The sequence below is a fragment of the Pleurodeles waltl genome, chromosome 10 (assembly GCF_031143425.1).
Source record: "Pleurodeles waltl isolate 20211129_DDA chromosome 10, aPleWal1.hap1.20221129, whole genome shotgun sequence".
NCBI lineage: Eukaryota > Metazoa > Chordata > Amphibia > Caudata > Salamandridae > Pleurodeles > Pleurodeles waltl.
This window is the reverse complement of record NC_090449.1, coordinates 943,378,676-943,398,436: the sequence shown is the minus strand read 5'-3', so window position 1 is coordinate 943,398,436 and position 19,761 is coordinate 943,378,676. Positions and strand designations below refer to the sequence as shown.

General features: G+C 42.0%; 1 protein-coding gene across 4 annotated transcripts in view; it reads left to right on the top strand.

The window, feature by feature from the left end:
• Positions 1-16,476, top strand: part of DYNC1I1 (dynein cytoplasmic 1 intermediate chain 1) — a 1,447,115-nt gene extending 1,430,639 nt beyond the window's left edge. For all 4 annotated transcript variants that reach the window (XM_069211741.1, XM_069211739.1, XM_069211740.1 and 1 more), the window contains one exon: positions 15,710-16,476. In XM_069211741.1, coding sequence (XP_069067842.1) covers positions 15,710-15,820 — 111 coding nt within the window. In that variant the 3' untranslated portion in view covers positions 15,821-16,476. The remainder of the gene's footprint in view (positions 1-15,709) is intronic.
• Positions 16,477-19,761: the final 3,285 nt, after the last annotated feature.

Genomic DNA, 19,761 nt, shown 5'->3' with positions numbered 1-19,761 from the left:
CTAATTTTTCTACAGTTATGTTATTGAAGACTTTTTCAAAATGCATGTAAAAATGTCAATTTATACCTAGAATATAAAAATCCTCATTTTCCTTTGCTTCATTTCTCCCTGTTCATATCTACCCAATAGTACTTTTGCTTGAAAACAAGCATACACTCAGAAGGGTCAGGCAAACTGAAAACTGGGCCAGGTGGAACATTTGATACTGCCTATCATGATCAACAAATAGTCAGGTTTTTACTGTCTTTGTAACAGACAGACGATTCTTTTCTGATCTCAAGGCTTTTTTTTAACCAAGACACATAAGGAATCGTCCTCAACATGTGGCAGACCTAAACTTTAGAACATTAAAGAGGTGTCTAAGGGCAAACTGTAGAATATGCCAGAAGAATAAAGAAGAGAAGATAGGGAATGATTATTAACAAATGTGTGCATAATGCACTAGGATTTATAGGGAGGGCAATGAACCTTCTTTGATACTGAGTCAAATAGTTTTAGCCTTACTAGTCCATAAGGCACTGAATTTTGTATAGGCAGTAATTGTTCTGACTAACAAAGCCCTCTATAAGACTTGTCTTTAAGACCTTAAGGAAGAAAGATCTGCTATGCAGCAAGCTCATAGGTCGGGTGGAGAAGGCATTTTAATAGCAGCTAATTGTACCCAGTCCTCTGTGGGGCAAACATATGTTCTGTCATCTTTATAATTTTTGTTTTTACTTCTGGCCCTTGCTACTCTAACTTTTGCACAGTTTCTGCTTGCATTTCTCTCGATGAGAAGCTTGCTATGTACCACTCACTGTAACATTAAATCTTTCCCTTCGAAAAACGAACCTGGTTCAGCAGCATATAGTGTTGTCGCATCTTGATGATGCGTCAATAAGAAGCATTATTATTATTTCTGAACTAATTGGTCCTCAGGTTATCACTCCTGGGAGCATGGGAGGTGGAAAGGACCAACAACAATGATTTCTGCAGTGCATGCTTTAATCCACTGTGCTGCATTAACAGCTATCATTTTGTGCAGTATTTCACTGAGAAATGTATCAATATCGTTGTTTCTGGAACATTGAGCCTATTGCCTTGGCATCGTCTACATATAAACATATCCTTTTGAGAGTTTATAACTACTCAGGCTGGCTTGATGGCAAGAAATGCCATCAGCACATAGCATCAACTTTTGAATGGAATTACCTAGGTTTGAAGAACATTTGTTTTAAGCTTGTAATTGATTCACAACAGTCGCAATAGCATGCAGCACTGCTGACTTTATTCTTTTTACTTCGGATAAATCAATTATTGCCCTGAAGGAAAATAATCTGCTGAATATTCGCATGAGCCTTTACCTTTATTCTTCTAGATACCTGTGTGAATATATGGGAATACATGTTACAGATTTCAGAGTCTGTCTGAGCAGTAAGGCATATGTTATCTAGTACATAACAACACACCCTGTAAGTAACATAAGCAAAAATATGAAAGTGATACATAAGATGCTTAAGAAAAATGATTTGCCCAATTTGCCATTTGCCTGTGGCATTATCAGTATTATCAGTATAACTGGGGCATCCAAGTTGTGGCAAAAACTCAAAAAGTTGAGAAGTAAGAATTTGAATGGACGTTGTGTAGAGGATAGTCCTCCTATCTATACCATTAGGTATGTTAGTGTGTGATGTTGAGTGAGCAGTTTAATTTTTAATAGTAGTTAGTTGCAGTGATTGAGCTTGCCATGTTAAATTGTAATTGGATGTAAAGAGTATAAAGTCACTGATCTGGTCCTTACCTACCCTTCCATTTTAAGAAAATTTGTGATGTGGTTTCTGGAGATCATTGATACCAATGGTCATCTTATATTTTGTTGGTTTCTTCTGACAGTCGCACTATGATCTGAATGATTTCTGAGTGCTGCCCTCTGCAGACCCTGAAAGCATTTAAGTATGTTGAATGGAAAATCGGGGTAGAGGTGGTAATGAAATGAGAAGCCCTGACTGCTGTGAGTTAGAATTGAGTGAAGGAGCTGTGAGAGAACTACCAAAATGTATTCAGACGGTCCAAAAATCAGGACACACCGTTCTGCTTCACTCCCTTCAGTATCTGCCGATTGATGCTAAAAGTTGAATAAAAAGGAGGTGAGCTTGAGTTGGTACAAGTACACACACAATCAATCAATCATTCAGAGTTTATAAAGCGCAACTACTCACCCGTTAGGGTCTCAATGCTCTATGGAGGGGAGTTGTAGCGTGTAGGGGAGGTGGATTAAAAAAGCAATGTCTTCAGTTCCTTTGTGAAGCTGGGGAGGGAGGTAGTTTGTCTGATGTGGATGGGTAGGGCGTTCTAGGTGGGGTGGCGAGGTAGGAGAAGGAGCGTCCTCCCATTCTGGTTTTCCTGATGCGGGGTACTTCTGTAAGAGAGAGCTGGGCTGAGCATAGGGTCCTGTGGCGTACATGGAAGTTGAGTCGCTGGTTAAGGTAGGCAGGTCCGATGTTGTGGAGGGCTTTGTTTGCGTAGGTGAGGATTTTTAAAAAGATTCTTTTCTTAATGGGGAGCAGGTGCAGTGTGCACAGGTGTTGTGAGATGTGGCAGTGTCGCGGTAGGTCGAGGATCAATCTGGCGGCCCTCATTTATCCTAATGTGCAGGGCTCATGGAAGAGGAAGACATCAGAGTTTAACTAATGGACCTCCATTGGTTGTGGACAGCAAGGTTCCTGGTACTCTCCTGGACTGTACTGACCAGATCGGCATGCTTTAAATCTGGGGCTAAGCTGTGTGTGTGACAGATCTGGTCAGACTGCTGTCAATATGTGTGGTGTAACTTTATGAATGGTGACAATAGGAACGTCTGAGCACAATCAAGCACACTAGAAAGCCATCACCAATCCAAACCCATGAATAGCAGCATTTTCCACAGGCTTACCCTGTTAATTTTCAGCAGCAACAGCTGAAGATGGAGGTTATAATAAAGAAAAAGAAGCCTCACTGAGAAGGAGGCATACATGATCTGAAGAAGCAATAAGACTAAATGCATGAAAAGGTACACCAGGGTACAAGTGGCAGGTGCGGTGCCTGATGGCAGACCTTGATAATATTTCTGACTCACTCTCATTGAGAGTGCACGGTTAACCTCATAGCTCAACATGCTTCATGTCAGTTTTAGTGATCAGACTGTTATACTGGCTCCACAACATCAAACCATCACAAATACAGAACCCATCACGGTAAGTCACGGATAAGCTCAACTGACACACTTGAGAAAATTGTTAACCCAGTGTGCACGTCGGCAAACACAATTTTGTTGCAGCCAATAAAGTAATTTTTATCAACTGTATTTTACAACTTTGTAGCCCTTTATTATGGCGAGCCATACAAAAACATCTACTTTTGCAATCTGGACTCTTCATACAGTCTGCCGCTATGTTACAGGCAGGTAAAGAGAAATGATTTGATGTCAAGGCACACACTCTCCTGTGTAAGGCATCTATATCCACATTACAGTTTAGGTGAAACTCATCTTGCCCGCACAAGCCATTGCTTCCCTGTATCCACGTGTAATTTGCTTGTATGAGAGGTATGTGTGATAACTATCTCTCTTTCTCACTGTGCACCTCCACTCTTATTGTGTTCAGCCCTCATCACCAGCAGAGGCATTAACAGTGCCATTTGGTGAGGCCCAACTTGTGTGTTGTAGCTAAATTGGTGTCTTGCATCATGTCTTTAGCTTTCCTCTCTCCCTTCACGCCCCCTATTGTAGGAGGTACTATTTAATTTTCTTGAAATATATCAATAAACAGACTGTGAGGTTTTGGTAATGTTTGCCTTATGTAAACTGTTCAGTCAATGTGGAAGCCAAGGTGGTAGTTTGTGTGATAGCCAAGGGAGTTGCTGCATGATATCAGCACAGTGAGAGAAGTCTTCTAACGCCAAGCAAGAGGGGTAGGCTAGTAGCTAGTGGCATTTGTTGGTATCTGTGAGATAATTTCCAACTTAGTATGTTTTATCTTAATAAGAAGGTGTAATTAAGATTTGTGTGAGGGAGAGCCATAGTCGGCAGGCAATGCAGCCCTGATCGCTGGTAACCATTGATGCAATTAATGCTATATTTTTTATCACAGCCAATTCAGTCTGAAATATTTACAGCATAACATCCATAAGTTTTCTTTGGGTTTAATTACCGAGTGTACAATGACCTGCCAGATTCCTACCAAAGGAACCTTTGAAGGAATGTATAATGACTTAGTTGAAGATGAACAGCCATAGGCAAGTTAGCCCTCAAACTGCGAGCAAGCATAGAAAAATTGGCGACCTCTTTCCTGTGCCAGAATCTTAGCACCATTACCACCCTGGTGTGTGATAATAGGAAAGGTCAAAATGGGCAATCTTCTCCTTTCAAAATTGTGGCACACTTCCAAATTTGGGGTCTGAGTCACAAAATTACACTTTTAAATAAGCTTACTACATTTAGCTTGTTGACAAAATCTGAGGGTAAGTTATTCCTAAAAAAACAAAAACAGTAGGAAGTCCAGCACCACAAATAACAGAGGTATGGAATTAAAATGAAACTCAATAGGAAATAATACTTAATTAAATTAAATTATTTAAAAGAGGTAAAATATAATTAAATATAATTTGAGTTAATCATATGTAAACGTAGAACATATATATTTTTTAATTATAAATTATGCTAATACACTATTTTGAATTCAAACAATACTTGTTATTACAATATCACTACATTCATTGTAATTAATTATACACAACACTTTTAATAATAAAAGCATATTGTTTTCTTTTGCTTGGAATTAGTTTTTTAAGATAAACTTTAGAAAAATAATTTTAATTTAATTAGCTATATAGTTCAATTAATAAAAGATTTATTTAAACATTTAGTGCCTGATTATGACCTTGGTGGATGGGATACTCCATCACAAACTTGACGGATATTCCGTCCGTCGTATTATAAGTTCCATTATATCCTATGGAATTTGTAAAAAGGCGGGTGGGATATCCGTCATGTTTGTGATGGAGTATCCCATCCGCCAAGGTCGTAATGAGGCCCTAAGTTAGTAGTGCTGTATTATTTTTAATTTGCATTGTTATTACATATAAAAATATTGTTTTCTATAAAAATAGATATTATTTTTCCCCTCTTTCTCACACCATGGGGCACAGCACTTCCCAATTTTACCTCACACAGTAAGATACTACTCAGTTTTACAACACCAGCAAGTGTGGCACTGCTCTTTCCCCAGTTGCTCACCAAACCCCATCTGCCCCATAAGGAAACTCTGATAGCACCGTACTACAATACCCTGAGAGAGGATGCTGCACTTCCTCATATTTGCACACATGAATCCACACACTCAGTTTGAGAATCCACAATACACAGCTGGGAACTAAAGTAATTGCCTCCCCTTTTATAAATATCCCTGTACACATGTGTTTACTTCATCACAAGTTACATTCATCACACACCAGTGTTTTTTCCCTTCATTCCTAGAGCTCACGTTGAACTTGACACACACACGAATAACTACTCTTTGTTGTGTTGGAATGTCTCCTAAATGATGTACAGACGGTCCCCTGCCCTGTGTGCCTGAACTGCATACCTGTGAAACTGTTTTTTGATTTTTGGTCATGCTGCTCACTTATCGTCTGTTAGCACATTGACCCAGGCCCGGTCTTTGACAATGATAGGTTCTGGACATTGTCCTGGACCAGGAGGGGTGCACATCACAGGTTTTATGAGTGTAGTGCAGTGCTGGCAGAGTACCATCGCTGATGAAATATGATGACAGGCTTTTTTACCTGTAAAACATTAATGCACTCTTACAGGCCCATTCATCTAAAGTTCTGCTGCCTATGTTGAACCCAGAATCTTGCTAGTCCAACAATGCGTGGGGAGGCCCTTGGAAACAATGGGAGCATCACTTCAACACCTGCTCTGAGCAGGATTGAAATATGACGTAACATTCACTGCACCATTTTTCTGGACCTCCTAACAGGTGTAAGCCTCCTACTTACATTATGCCTGGCACAGGCATAATTGTGCACAAGGGGTTGTAAATCTGGTGCGGGCAAAGACCTCCTTGATGCAGCCTTAGAGGAAAACTAAATTATGCTAGGGCGGCACAAGGAGGCGCTAGGGGCTTGTAAATATGCCGCTATATGTGTATTGCTGGCATCACCTAGATTAAAGGGGGGGCACCAGACTCTATAGTAAGGAAAGAGGAAACAGTCTGATGCATTGGGCTGTAAATTACTTTTACTGCAGATTTCATTAGGTAGATGGCAGAGGGTGCAGGGTGAGGCTCGCAGTATTGTTCTTTGGGTAAAGGAGTCAGCTGAAAGGGCAGAGAATCTTGCTCCGCTTCCTAATCTCTGTGAGGAATTGTAGCAAATAGTTAGATGCAGCCTGCTCACACCTTATTATTCTTCGGTGGTTGGTACTCCACCTGTAGACAGTCCTGCTGGGCAGAGCATCCTGTGAGCCAGAGGTCAGGCCTGGACGGTGGCCTGGCCAGCACACATGAAAGGTGAACCAACCTAAATCGGGTTCAAAGAATCAGACCAGGGATACATATCTCCTGTCTGTGAAATTGGTATGAAAATAGAAGCTCCTGACTCGTTGTTTGTTACTGTGGTCTGTTCTACTGAGGAGGATGTGTTCCGAAGAGTCTTCAGGGACTACAGGGTTGGTGTTGCACTGACATCCAACTCCCAAATGCAATAGAACATTCTCCTGGAGAGAGATCTGAAAGAGGAAGTACTGGATTGAACTGAATTAATGAGTGCCAGAACAGGAAGGAAGCCCCAAACCTGCAGGAGGAGCAGATTGTGCCAGGGACAGCTGTAATTGACCCTGGCATGTGGTCCATTGAACAGAGGCATACTAAGCTAGTGTGCTGAAGGACTCATGGTACTGATGATTGGGTAGCTTGACCTTTGTCATTTATCCCCATCGTAGCTTCCAAGGCACTTGACGCAGTGTGGTCAGGTCGGAGGCCCGACTAAAGCCGGGATAGGTGTCTACTGGTGGCCTTTGTTCCCAACAAGAGGACTGCATGAACACAGCACTGCCATATGTGTCATTTGGTCTGCACCAGTCTTGGAGATTAAGTGAACCAAGAGGTGCCGTGGGGGCACCTTTGGGAAGAATCATGGTCATTTTCTCAAGACAGTGTGTGCCTAAGGTATCTCCTGGCATCCGTCATGCTGAAAAATCATCATCTGCAAGTGCGTTGGCATCAGACTCAAGAAAAGAGCCAAGTACCCACCATAGTGTTTGAGTGTGCCACGCCGTGAGTCAAGTGCCCACCAGAACCATGCCGTGAGCCAACTACCTTGCTGTGCCATGCCGTGAGCCAACTACCTGCAGTCCACTGCCCGGGGGAGGGTCCCAACAGAAGTCTTTGCTCCTCCCTCAACCCCTGACTGCTACTATGAATTTGGTATGAAACAGAGCAGGCCTAGGCCTGAGAGACTGCGTGCTAAGATAAGATCAAATGGTGGAAGAGTAGGGCTTAAGCATGAGAGACGAAGTGCTAAGACAAGATGAAAGGGAGGGGTGTACGAGCTTCACCCACCGATCTACCTTGAATACTTAACCCTTGAATTCTTGAAAGGCCAGAGACAGGGGGACCCATGAGCGGAAGGTAGAGGACTAGTGAGCGGAGGCCCCGAGAGCACGAAGACACTCTCACCTGTGAACCAGGTATTGATGCATTTTTGATTGTGTAATGGAATTCTATGTTTTCTTTGTAATAAAATACTTATCTTTTCTACAAAGAAAAGAACTGGGGTGGACACTGATATTTTTGTGCTGCAAGAGGAGGTAGGTAGTATTGATTCATAAGCCTGAGTAACCCCCACAGTAATCTCCTTGAGACGCCTGTGACTGTTCGCCCTTGCTACCTCTGAGTGTCAGGTGCAGATAGATTTGTATTTGGCCCGGTTTGCCAGAGCCATAGTAGGGTAGTCTCAGGGACAGCAGTGGTAAAAGCACCCAACATCTTCAGTTGTAGCCCAGAAAGTCTTCCTGCCGCATGGCATCCTGAACGTGGTCTGACATTCTTCATGAAGCCACTGATTTTCCCTTTACTTTCAGTGGCACTGAGTGCCCAAGATTTGAATACCCAGCAACTGCATACCAGCTTATGAGGCTAGCCATCAAATGCAGACGCCCAGCAGTCAGACGCAGATGGCTTACATGACTCATTGAACACCTTTACTCGGTATTCTTAGAAAAGTGTGCTGACTTTCTCGGCCCTTCTGTCCTCATAAAAACAGTGACATAGGAAGAGTTTACACCTCATACCACAAGGCAGTGACTGAGCTTGTAAGCGTGTGAAGCTGACACTCAAACACAATTACTATTAAAATTCCTATCAGTCAACCCGGCAGCCCATTCCAAAACATGAAGCCAATGCTGATTGTTCCAATAAAGTGATACAAGATCCCCATTTTCAATCTTTTCTTTGTCCATCCAAGTGAACTCTACCACTGCTGGACAGCTAACATTCAGTTCTGAATGCTTTCATTGCATAAAGAACAACAGTGCTTCTCTTTACTGCTCACTGTGTCACACACTTTTTCACACTTTCTCATACTGCAGCCATTATACAGTTATGCTCTTAAATGAAAGGCTTCACCACAGTTTTAACTCTGCTCATCTGTCTCCTTATCCTCTCCACATGGTGCTAAGACACCCTCCTCACTGGGCTTCTCCTGCCCAGTGTTTGCACGTCGGACCTTTTGACTAAGCTTCAAGTTTTTCCCACCATATAACCCCATACTAATACAGATAAATAACTAATAACAATCATGACATCAATAATCAATAGGAGTCAGAAATTTCCACTCACCATGACCTCTCGGCCATGAATAACCACACCTTTATGTAAAAGTTAGAATTTTTATTTCCCTATTTTAACAATGCTAATGTCACGTAACTTAATCTCAAAATCAAATCATAGACATACAGAAACAACACTTGCTGACCAAAGCGGCAAAAGAATTGCAATCTAATCAAAGCTTGAACTACTACACATTCAATGACGTCACCCTCACACATACTGCGGCTGACAAAGTCATGCAGCTTGTCCTTCCAAGCTCAAATTCACACGTAACTAATGCAAAATTATTGCGAACAAGAAACAAAAGCAAAACCCAATTTGTCTGTTTACTACAGGTAAGGTAACACAGTAGCTTCAGAAACTTTACGGATTTTTTCACTGACAGGTTTCGCTCTAGCAGCTACTCCTTCTATCTCAGTTTCCCTGATTGCAAGCAAAATTCGACCCGCAAATTTCACTCTCAGCTGATCAGTTGGTCTATCCTGGTGCACATAGGACTTACCAGATCACCAGACTTACCAGATCTCAGTCGAAAAATGATTTAGCTCACTTTGATTCACAGTCTGACTCATCGACCACGCCAAATCGACCTATTAAACCTGACAAATTACAACAAAAACCAAGTGTCTCATACACTTTTCAATATACTCTGTAGTCTTAGACCACACAGAGTCTGTATATCAACAACCACGTGGACAATTTTGAGCACAAAGCGCCACACACGTGAAGTTCAACGACTTCCCTACTCTCACACTTCGGAGTACGCACACTCCTTTCACAACTTCATTTGGAGTACGCAAACTCCCTAACCCTCCCAAGCATCACAATTCACCTGTGATTTGCATAGGCTGTGCAAGCGCAAAACCTACTTCATTCACACCGTCACTAGAACACCAAGAACTTTCTCAAAGAACCATTGGCAACCTCCAAAATTCTGGCAAAGTCATTTAAAGACTTTGGGGCACATTTTCTCTCCAATATGTATAATTGAATCATAAAGAATCAAAAATCTCTGTGATGATGGGCTCTTCAGCAACCTAACCATGTACCGGGCCTCTATGATGGGCTCCTACCATGGGTTGACAGTCTTCTACCATCTCTGTTAACGTATTGATCGGACCTTAATAAGTAAATTTACAAGGACACGCGTATAGGCGGATGGACCTTTTGACTGCGCTTCAAGTTTTTCCCACCATATAACCCCGTACTAATACAGACCAATAACCAATAACAATCATGACATTAATAATCATTAGGAGTCAGTAATTTCCACACACTATGACCTCTCGGCCATGAATAACCACACCTTTATGTAAAAGTTAGAATGTTTATTTCCCTATTTTAACAATGCTAATGTCACGTAACTTAATCTGAAAATCAAATGATAGACATACAGAAGCAACACTGGCTGACCAAAGAGGCGAAAGAATCGCAATCTAATCACAGCTTGAGCTACTACACATTCTAAGTTTACAGTACAAATTAATAGCAAGAATAATTGCACACACAAAATCACATACGTTTAGAATTCAGCAAAGAACAGACATCAACTATTATTGCATGTATCGAACTTTATCAGTGACTACCCTAACTAACATCAGATTAGAATAACATGTTTAGGCTTCATGCAAAAAAATTTAGTAACATAAATTTGGAAAAACATCTAACTAAGGCTCTATCAAAATAACGGTTGGTAGCTAGAAACAAAAGCAAATAGAGATAGTAATCAATAACATTGTCAGTATACCTGTCCTCAGTATGGATAAGCAAGCTATGACAGTCTTTATCAATAGGACATCAGTTTGGTCAACCAGACATCAGGATTCAGCATTAGAGTTCACAAAAAGCAAAGTCTCTTTAAGCAATAAAGATAAGCACGTCTCTTTCCAAGACGGTCAAGAAAATAATGGCCTTATGGCAAAACGGAAAATAGGCAAATGGTGTCCTCTTCTCAGTGCAGACCTGCTAAGTTAAATTTCCTAATACTACTTCCCATGTCCCTATTAGTTCAAGAATCGCATGTTTGCGGTTAGTCCAATGAAAACAAAACTTCAAATCTATACTTCTAATAGTATATGGTTCACATGTCGGTAATTGGCTCCTTTTCTTCCGTTCTCGTCATTGAGCTTGTCAGGTAACAATATTGCTGCAGCTTATGCTCCAGTCAGTGCATCCATTGTCTTCTCCTGGGTTTTTGGGTTGGGAACAGCGGGGAAGGAGACCTGTGGAAACAAGAGTTAAACAACACAATTGCAAGATTAATCACAATGACTTTCAATAAGCTTTTTTCAAATAACACTTATACTGAAAACATGAATGGCCTAAAGCTTCACTATAACTAGGCCTCAGGAATCTAGATACCTGGAAATCAGGAAAGGTTATGCAAAGTTTTATATGAACATTCCAGAATTAACACATCATATTTTGAATAATGAACGCTCTCCAAATTGTTCTTGGAATAATCACAGCATTACAACAAAAATCAAAGAGCACCTGGATTTTCTTTGCATGAATGACCTGTACTAGAATCATGAATAACACTACTACGTCACACCCTGATTAAGAGTACCAAGACTCAAATGTTCAGGAACTATTATGCACCTTAATCAAAGTGCACATCAAGATTTCAATGTCTAGAAATGATTGCGCACTCTGCCGATCTGTATTTCAAAAGTTAAAGCGCCAGGAATGAATCGCGCACACTGTTGCCGATTCGCACATCCAGATTTCAATGCAATGAAACGATTGTGCGCACTGCAGATCTGTAATTTAAGAGTTAAATGCCTGGAATGAATCGCGCACACTGTTGCCAATTCGAACATCACGATGCAATTGCCATGAAATAATCACGCTCACTGCCGACCTGAATGCCAAGAGCCAAATGCCAGGAAAACAATCGCACACGTGATTTTATGTTTAGGCCCAAAACTCGAATGTCACTGGAAACGGAGTCGGGGCCTAACCCGACCTCCACCTTACCGCCCTGCTTGAAGATCACCAAATAAATGAGGGCAGGCCTGGAAATGACTTGATAGGCCTCTGGGACAGGAACTCAGGGAAATGCTGCTGCTTTGCACCGGGACCTCTGAATAGTGAGCATGTGGAGCTGGGCTGGCTCCCTTATATAGAGCCAAGCCTCGCCCATGAGCCACACCCAACCATGCTGCAGAAAAGGCTTCTAGAATGTCTTAGAATGAGGACCACACCCTGTAATCCTGCAAACAAGGCTTGCAAATGAACAATGTATTACAAACAGAATTAATGGCTTTTCAAGGTAAAAGCTCTGCAATGCAAAAGGTTAACATACTGCATGGAAACACAATGCATGAAATATGCCTTTGCATAAGGACTGGGTTTTTGCTTTTACGTCACCCGTAAAGCGCGCACTGTCCTGATGTTGACAACTGATGACCGGCTATTTGCACAACAGCTAAGAGTACTGGCACCTGCTAGACCTCCTCTTTGCCGTGAACACCGCCTCTTTGCGGCCTCCTTCAATTGTGAATGGAACTCTTCACACCAGGCTTGAGACTGTAACTCTTCTGCGGGTCTAACCTGGTCCCTTTATCTGACTGCCCTCCATCGCAATCAGCCTGAACTTGTGACTTTCCCCCAGTCTAGAGTGACCAGATAACTGTGAGTGTCACTTTCTGCTTCTTAGTGATATTTTCACTAACATTTTTTTAATGTAATATCTCCGGTTCTACAGATTGAACTTTTGTTGTGCGGGCATCATTTTATTACTGTTTGTTGGCTTCATAAATACTTTACACATTTCCTCCAAATTAAGCCTTACTGCTTAGTGCCACACTACCAGAGGGATAAGCACAGGTTTATTTAGTGACTTTTCTTCTGCTTGATTCAATTATTGATACCGTTGATGTTAGTATGCATTTTAACCAAAGAGCACAAAAGTATAAAGGGATTGCAAATCAACCCTCCGATAATTATACGGTTATGAAAGTACAGTATATAATATCAGGGGGCCAGATACAATTGATCGACTTTGCAATGAAGAGCAAAGCTTTAAATGGAAATATAGAAGTACAGATATTCACCACTGAAAGTACTTGTTTGCTCATGAGAAGTGCTGGCACTCTCCCTTTGAATGTTTTGCAGCAGTGGGGAGAAGTGTGGGCACTCTCTCTTTCAAATTAAAGAAGTTCAGGTACTCGGTCCTGGACAGTACCTGCCCATTTAGACCCCTGCTTGAGAGAATATCTTATAAACATATGTAAAAAAGAACTCGAAATAATACATTCCTAAACCTAAGTAGTAAAGTCGAATTGAATAACTAATCATAATCCAACAGTGTACTGTCCCAGAAAGCTCAAAGCCTTCAAATGGGTTTCAGCCAATACAATACTCCTGCCATGTTCACATTTGTGCCTTTTCTCTTAGCACAATTCCTATCATGATGCAGGAGTAAGCAGTGTGCTTTAACAGGAGTAAAAGTTGTATTTCTGGATGGTATATCTTAACAGAAACATGACGTATATTTATTGTTTACATTACGGTGCCGCTCAAACAGCGTAAACCATGTGAACTCCCTAAATGGACACAGGAGTTGGTAGCTGCTAGAAAAACTAATATGAACTGTGTCTTTTTTCTTGCTAATCCGGAGGGCTTAATTTGTGATTTTTCACTTTAGACGCATATTTATGAGCTGTGCCGTTGTCAATAGCTCAGTAGTTCCTTCGAGGGATGGGGGCATTGTGTATTTTACATTCAGTATATTGGAGTTTGCACATCACAGGTTTGTTCCTAATAGTAACATGACTAGATTGCTACATAGGTGCATGACATTTTATGAGAAATAGGCGATATTGATTTGTTATCTGGCAAGTTACAATCATCCACGTATATTTGCAGATATGATATGCATAATGTGGTCTGCGTAGTTCATCACAACTTAATGAGGATGCAACTTCCCTCTAATAAGGAGTTCATTTCCTTCAAACAGGGCTGCAGGAATCATAGAAACACTGTAAACATCAGACTCCTTGGACACACTAAAATACCTCCTCGGGTAAAACAAGAATTTCTCATTTAAAACGCCGAACTTCTCTAGGGTACAACCAGCTTCAGAATCCACGCTAGTCGCTCAACCCGTTATACAACGTAACATAGAGGAGAGAGATCAAGAGTGGTAATTGAAATTCGGACTTTCCTGTCTGTGAATTGCAGAAGCAAATCACTCAAGGTCCTGATTCACAAAAGTAAACTTACACCTTTGTGTGAGTTTACGGTTGTTTGCTATTCACAAAAGGATTTACCAGTAGTATCTTTACAAGTGCAGAGTATATAAGCATAAAAAATAGCTGTTTTTATTTGCAGAGACTTTGCACTCATAAAGATACTACTCGTAAATTCCTTTGTGACTAGCAAACAATCGTAAATTTACACAAAAGTCTAAGTTTACCTTTGTGAATCAGGCCCTGAGTGAATATGCCATTTTAAGAATCTAGTTTAGTAAGGTGGCAAATAGTGCCCAAAATCCTTTAGTGGGACATGGACCACTTTAGGAATGCTGGTGTCAGTCAGCCTCACCTACCCCACACAGGACACCCTGTGCCTCCATGATCTGATTGCCTACTGAGTAGCCAATCAGAATTATTCTAATACAGAGTCAAAATCTGCATGGTTAAAATGTAGCTCATCATATTATCTGAAGCAACCTGACCTTTCCAACAGTCTGATTGGAAGGCTTTTGACCAATTAGAATTTGTCTTTGTGTTTAGACCTTTCTGTTTGGTGGAATAGATGGGAGATCATACCTCAATGGCCCAGCCTGTGGACGAAGACGAGCCTGAACTGGAGTTATTTAGTGATGGAGGAGAAATGTATCACACACAAGGAAACAGTCTCCCCTGGGGCGTGGCTTTGGGTGGGGGACTGTTACACACCTCTAATAAATGCATTTTGTGATAAATAATTTGGTGCAGGTGCTTTCAGTTTGGTATGGTGAGGTGTCAGTCGGATTTTACCAGGCCTTTTTACACACAGACAACGCATGCCCACCTATGCTTCCTATCTCTGTTTGGAAAGAATTAAAAAATGATGGTTATTTCACTAAATGATGCACTTTCTCTTACTTAGTCCACCTACCAATACACATTCCTCTCCTTTTCCACTGCTCCTTAAGCACCTCTTGTGTGCCATGCTTGTTGTTTAATAATTGTATAATGTATTTTAGCATCATGTGCCAGCGTCATTGTCGGGAAATCTGAAGCTATCACCCCCCCCCCAATCACAATGACCAAGCTATGCCCCTGAGTCTCCCCACAGGTGAATACAAAAAGTGAGGAGGCCCTCATAACTGCATTTCTGCAGATCTGTCTGCCCACACCAAGAGATCAAATCACAGGTCTGCTTCTTTTTCATGTGTATAGCAATTTCCTATCGAGCAGCACTAATGAAAGCGTAACCTCATGCGCATATGACAGTAGTAGTGGGACCATGTTTAAGCCTCTTCCCTTTGACTAGACTTATTAAAACTTTCCAGGATGGAAAACTGAAGGTGCCACACTTGCACATAATTCTCTACCCACAAACTACCATGGTTTTACTAAGCAACCCGTGGAGTTTAACAGTGCAACATACCTCACACAATTTCTTGATCAGACGCAGTGTAATCGCCAGCAGACCCGCGTGCTCTGCAGCTACCTTGCTGTGCCTCTGCCCAAACTTTTGGTTCATTGTCAGTTGGGCTTTTTGGCACGTTTATTGTAACTTAGGAAAGTCTCACAGTTGCATGACATTTGACAAATAACTGATTTTCAAAAGCACAGCTTTCTGACAACTTGTATGTTCATTCAGCTGGGAACGTTGGTTGACATTTTAATATCTCCCTTTCGTTCCAGATTGCCGTACCACATAATGATGAGTGGAGCCGCTTTGCCCGGACATTGGTTGAGATTCGTGCCAACAGAGCAGATGGTGAAGGAGATGAAGCTGCAGAGATTTCAGCCTAGTAAACGGAGGACCGGTCCTTTAACCACTGAGTGGCATCTGATTGCCTTAACTGTTCTGGTGTATCATTAACTTGTCCTGGTGTCTCTGTTGCTCTGTTCTCCCGCTCACATACTTTCGTAGGACTACCCTATGGCTCCATGTCACAAGAACTCACATTTTCCAGCCTTGGTCGTTCTTTGTGGAAATCATTGTTGTGAAGTGTCAAGAATCCACATGAACTAGACAGACTATATGTCCCAGAATGCCCCCAATTGTGTGAATGAAAGCCTAGGACTCTAAGCAAGGTGTTCCTGTGACATAGACCCATAAGGTAAACCTAGCAGGGAAGATTGAATCTAACTTTCGTCTGAAAACAAAGAAGAACAATAAGAATCTCCTTAGTCTCTAGTAAGCCCATATTTTAACTTTCGATTGGGTGCACCATGGTCCCACGGTATTACTTCCACATGCAGGCAGCTATGAACATCTGCTGGTGCGGTGTGCTTCACTGCAAGGGACTTGATGAAACTCTTCAGAAGTGGTGTTTTAATCGGTTACTTGCAGTATGAGTGGTTGTACTATATGAACATTGCTGTTCTTTATTTATTGCAATCTGCTGTATGGAACATATTTATTTGGGAGCATAAAAATAAACGACCCTAAAGCATGTGCCTAATGAGAGCATTGCATAGTCTTTTTGTCGCTGTAGACGCTACATTAAGTCCAAGACACAATAGCAGTGGCTCAGATGAAATAAACTATGAAAGAGCAGTGCTGCAGGTAGAAGAATATTCATTTAAAGTCTGCCCTGTCTTTTCTCTTGATCAATATTTTAAACAGATTTGATACTTGTCATGCAGCTTAATATGAACAGTACCTTGGGGTTCCTTGGCCACTCAAATTAAAAGAACAAGCACTGGCAAAGCAAGTAGGCCCTGCCTGAGGGATCTATTTGCTTTGTGAATGCCTCTTAGTGATGCTGTAGAGCATCAGCAAGCTATTGTACAGCATAGCCAAAATTTTTAAAATAAATAAAAATGTAAATAACACAATGACGCCACACCATTTTGCAGGAATGCACGTCACCACACATGAGTGCCTATGAAATGACGAGGGTGCCATTTTTTTTGTTTACCAATCTGAGATGGATCTGTAAATAAAAAAAATATTAAATTGAAGTAACCAGCAGCAATTTGCTAACTGGCCCTCCAAAAAAAAAAAAAAAAAACATGCGGGTAGGGTTTGGGTGAGGGCTACGTGGATTGGGCAGAGTTGCGGAGCAAAGTGGAGTGAGCGAGGAATGGTAAAAACAGCTACATAAGGATGAAGGGAGAAGCACACAAAAGAAATCAACACAGAGCAAGGGGACGTTTGGCAAGGAAAACAAGCACACAAGACAACTTGTAACACATGAGGGAGACCCCAGCGCTGGAGGTATTTTGGGGAAGGGAAGAAACACAAGAGGAAGAGAGCTCTCTAATGCATTCTTAATCCCAAAAGAAATAAGCATTTTCCATGCAATGGGTCTCGCATTTGCTCGAGTTAAAGCTATTAGCGTTGTAAATTCCAAACCAGACTTTTCTTGCCACACACATTAAAAGGAAAGAAAACGCAGCGCAATCTCACTATGTAAAATAAAGCGCAATCGTGTTGAAATTGAAAACGGAAAAATAGAGCATGATCCCGCTAAGTAAACCTCAACGTGATCGTGCTGCATGGAAAATAAACAGATAAAGTAGTCCGGAAACCATGCTGAAAACATCGAGCCTCATATGTTTTTAGTACTTTACCGGTGCGGTGTAGGTGGGCTAAACACCGGAAAAGGCATGCCGTATACATGCCTTTCACAAATGATAGCAATCGATTTTAAAAGGCGTTCCCACGAACCAATGCAAGTGACTGACGTGACATGGGCGTGGTTGGAAGCCCAAAGAGAGATTACTACAGGGGACAGATAGCTTTGCGCTCGCTACCTAAAAAGTAGTTCCCTAAAAGTGCGCAGAGAAGGATGGGAGCAAGCTAATCAGTGAGATAGTAAAGAGGCTATGGTACAGGGGTCGATAAACACAAGCGATACAACCCAGGACAAGGAAAACTATTTAATGAGAAGCAAAAGAGGGTGAAAATAAAGACGAGCTGTAAGGTTCTGGAAAGCCCAGAATAGGTATTTTGCAACGAGGCAGATGTGCTGTCCAGTAAGATCGACTCAACAAACATTTGTATGCCGAACTGTACTTATTGATGTGATCAAGGCTATTTTATAAATTTGAATGGTGCCTAAATCTGGGCTTCATCGTCAACAGAGATCATCATTTGTAAGCATGATACATAATATTTGATCATATTTGGTAGAAGTTCCTATTTATAAGTGTCGGTTAGCCACATGCTTTGTTAAGCATCAGAAAGAAAACGGCTTCTTAAATAATATATGGTAACCGCATTATCAAATATAGAAAATAAGGTAAGGCATCTGTAGTTCATATTCTCTTTTCTGTGTATGGATGCAGTCTCCTGTATCCGTTGGCAAGTTCTCTCCACAGGTGATCTCACCGTAGTCCTAAAAGGCACAGAGTAAGGAGAACGAGGGGATGCGCTGGGACCCAAATATTTTCTTAGGAGCCTGTGGCCAGTGATGTTGAATGTTGGAGATGCCCAATAAATGCTGCCTCTTTCCACTTCATGCTTCTTTCTTCAACAATATGGCGCTTCCTGTCTATATCACGATTGCAGTCCCTTTATACTTCTTTCTTCGTCTGTCACTGTGTTGTCTTCTTGATATTCATCCTTCATTCTCCTTTTTCTATCTTTCTCTTGCTCGAGCTTTAGACTTTTGATAAAAAAAACACGTCTTGTCCCCCTGTACCCAACATTTGCAATGACCAGTTCAAATTAAGCACTGGAAGAAAGAAATCACATTGAGGCAAGAGTGATGCGGGCCAAAAGAAGTGTATCATGATAGATGAACTTCTCACGCAACTTGACAGCAGAAACAGAGGTGGACTATTAAGGGCGCCTCCTTCACAATGGTCAAGGAGCATCACACCCCTGGCTAAGCCAGGAGCTGAAAAATAAAACAATATTTCTTTATCATTTATTGTTTATCATTTATCATTTTATCTTTCAGCTGCTGGCTCAGCCAGCAGCATGTGAAGGGAGGGGCTGGGCCATGGGAGGGGGTGGGTAGAGAGAGAAGAGGAGAGAGTGCATCTAAGTGTGCACATGTGTTTGGCCGGCAGTCTTAGGCTGGCCAAACACACATGTGCACTTAGGTTTCCCCAGCCCGGCTGCTGAACAAAGCTGGGCTGGAGAAACTGCACAGACCTCACAGCAGTTCCTGAGTAGCAGTCTAAGCCTCTCAGCCCAATCCTGATGCTGCTTTCAGGCTAGCTCTAGCATGAAAGCAGCACCAGGATTGCTAAGGATCCTGTGGTGGTGTCCCAGTGAATGTTGGAACACCAGAAAAGGAGGAGAGCGAGTCGGCAGGACATCCAGCTGCTTTTGCGTCATTTTTTAACGCCTGGTGAGGGCAGGCGTTAAGGGACCTGTGGGCTCGGAAGGAGCCCAGAGGTGCCCTCCCATGCCACCAGGGACACCCCCTGCCACCCTTGCCCACCCCAGGAGGACGCCCAAGGATGGAGGGACCCATCCCAGGGAACTTAAGGTAAGTTCAGGTAAGTATTTTTTTTTTTTTTTGTGGCATATGGGGGCCTGATTTGTACCCCCCTACATGTCACTATGCCCAATGACCATGCCCAGGGGACATAAGTCCCCTGGGCATGGACATTGGGCAAGGGGGCATGACTCCTGTCTGTGCTAAGACAGGAGTCATTTCAATGGGGGTTGGGAGTTAAAAAAAATGGCGCAAATCGGGTTGAGGCCAATATTTTGCCTCAGACCTGACTTGCCCCATTTTTGGACGCCCAAGCTCCATTTTCCCCTACGCCGGCGCTGCCTGGTGTGG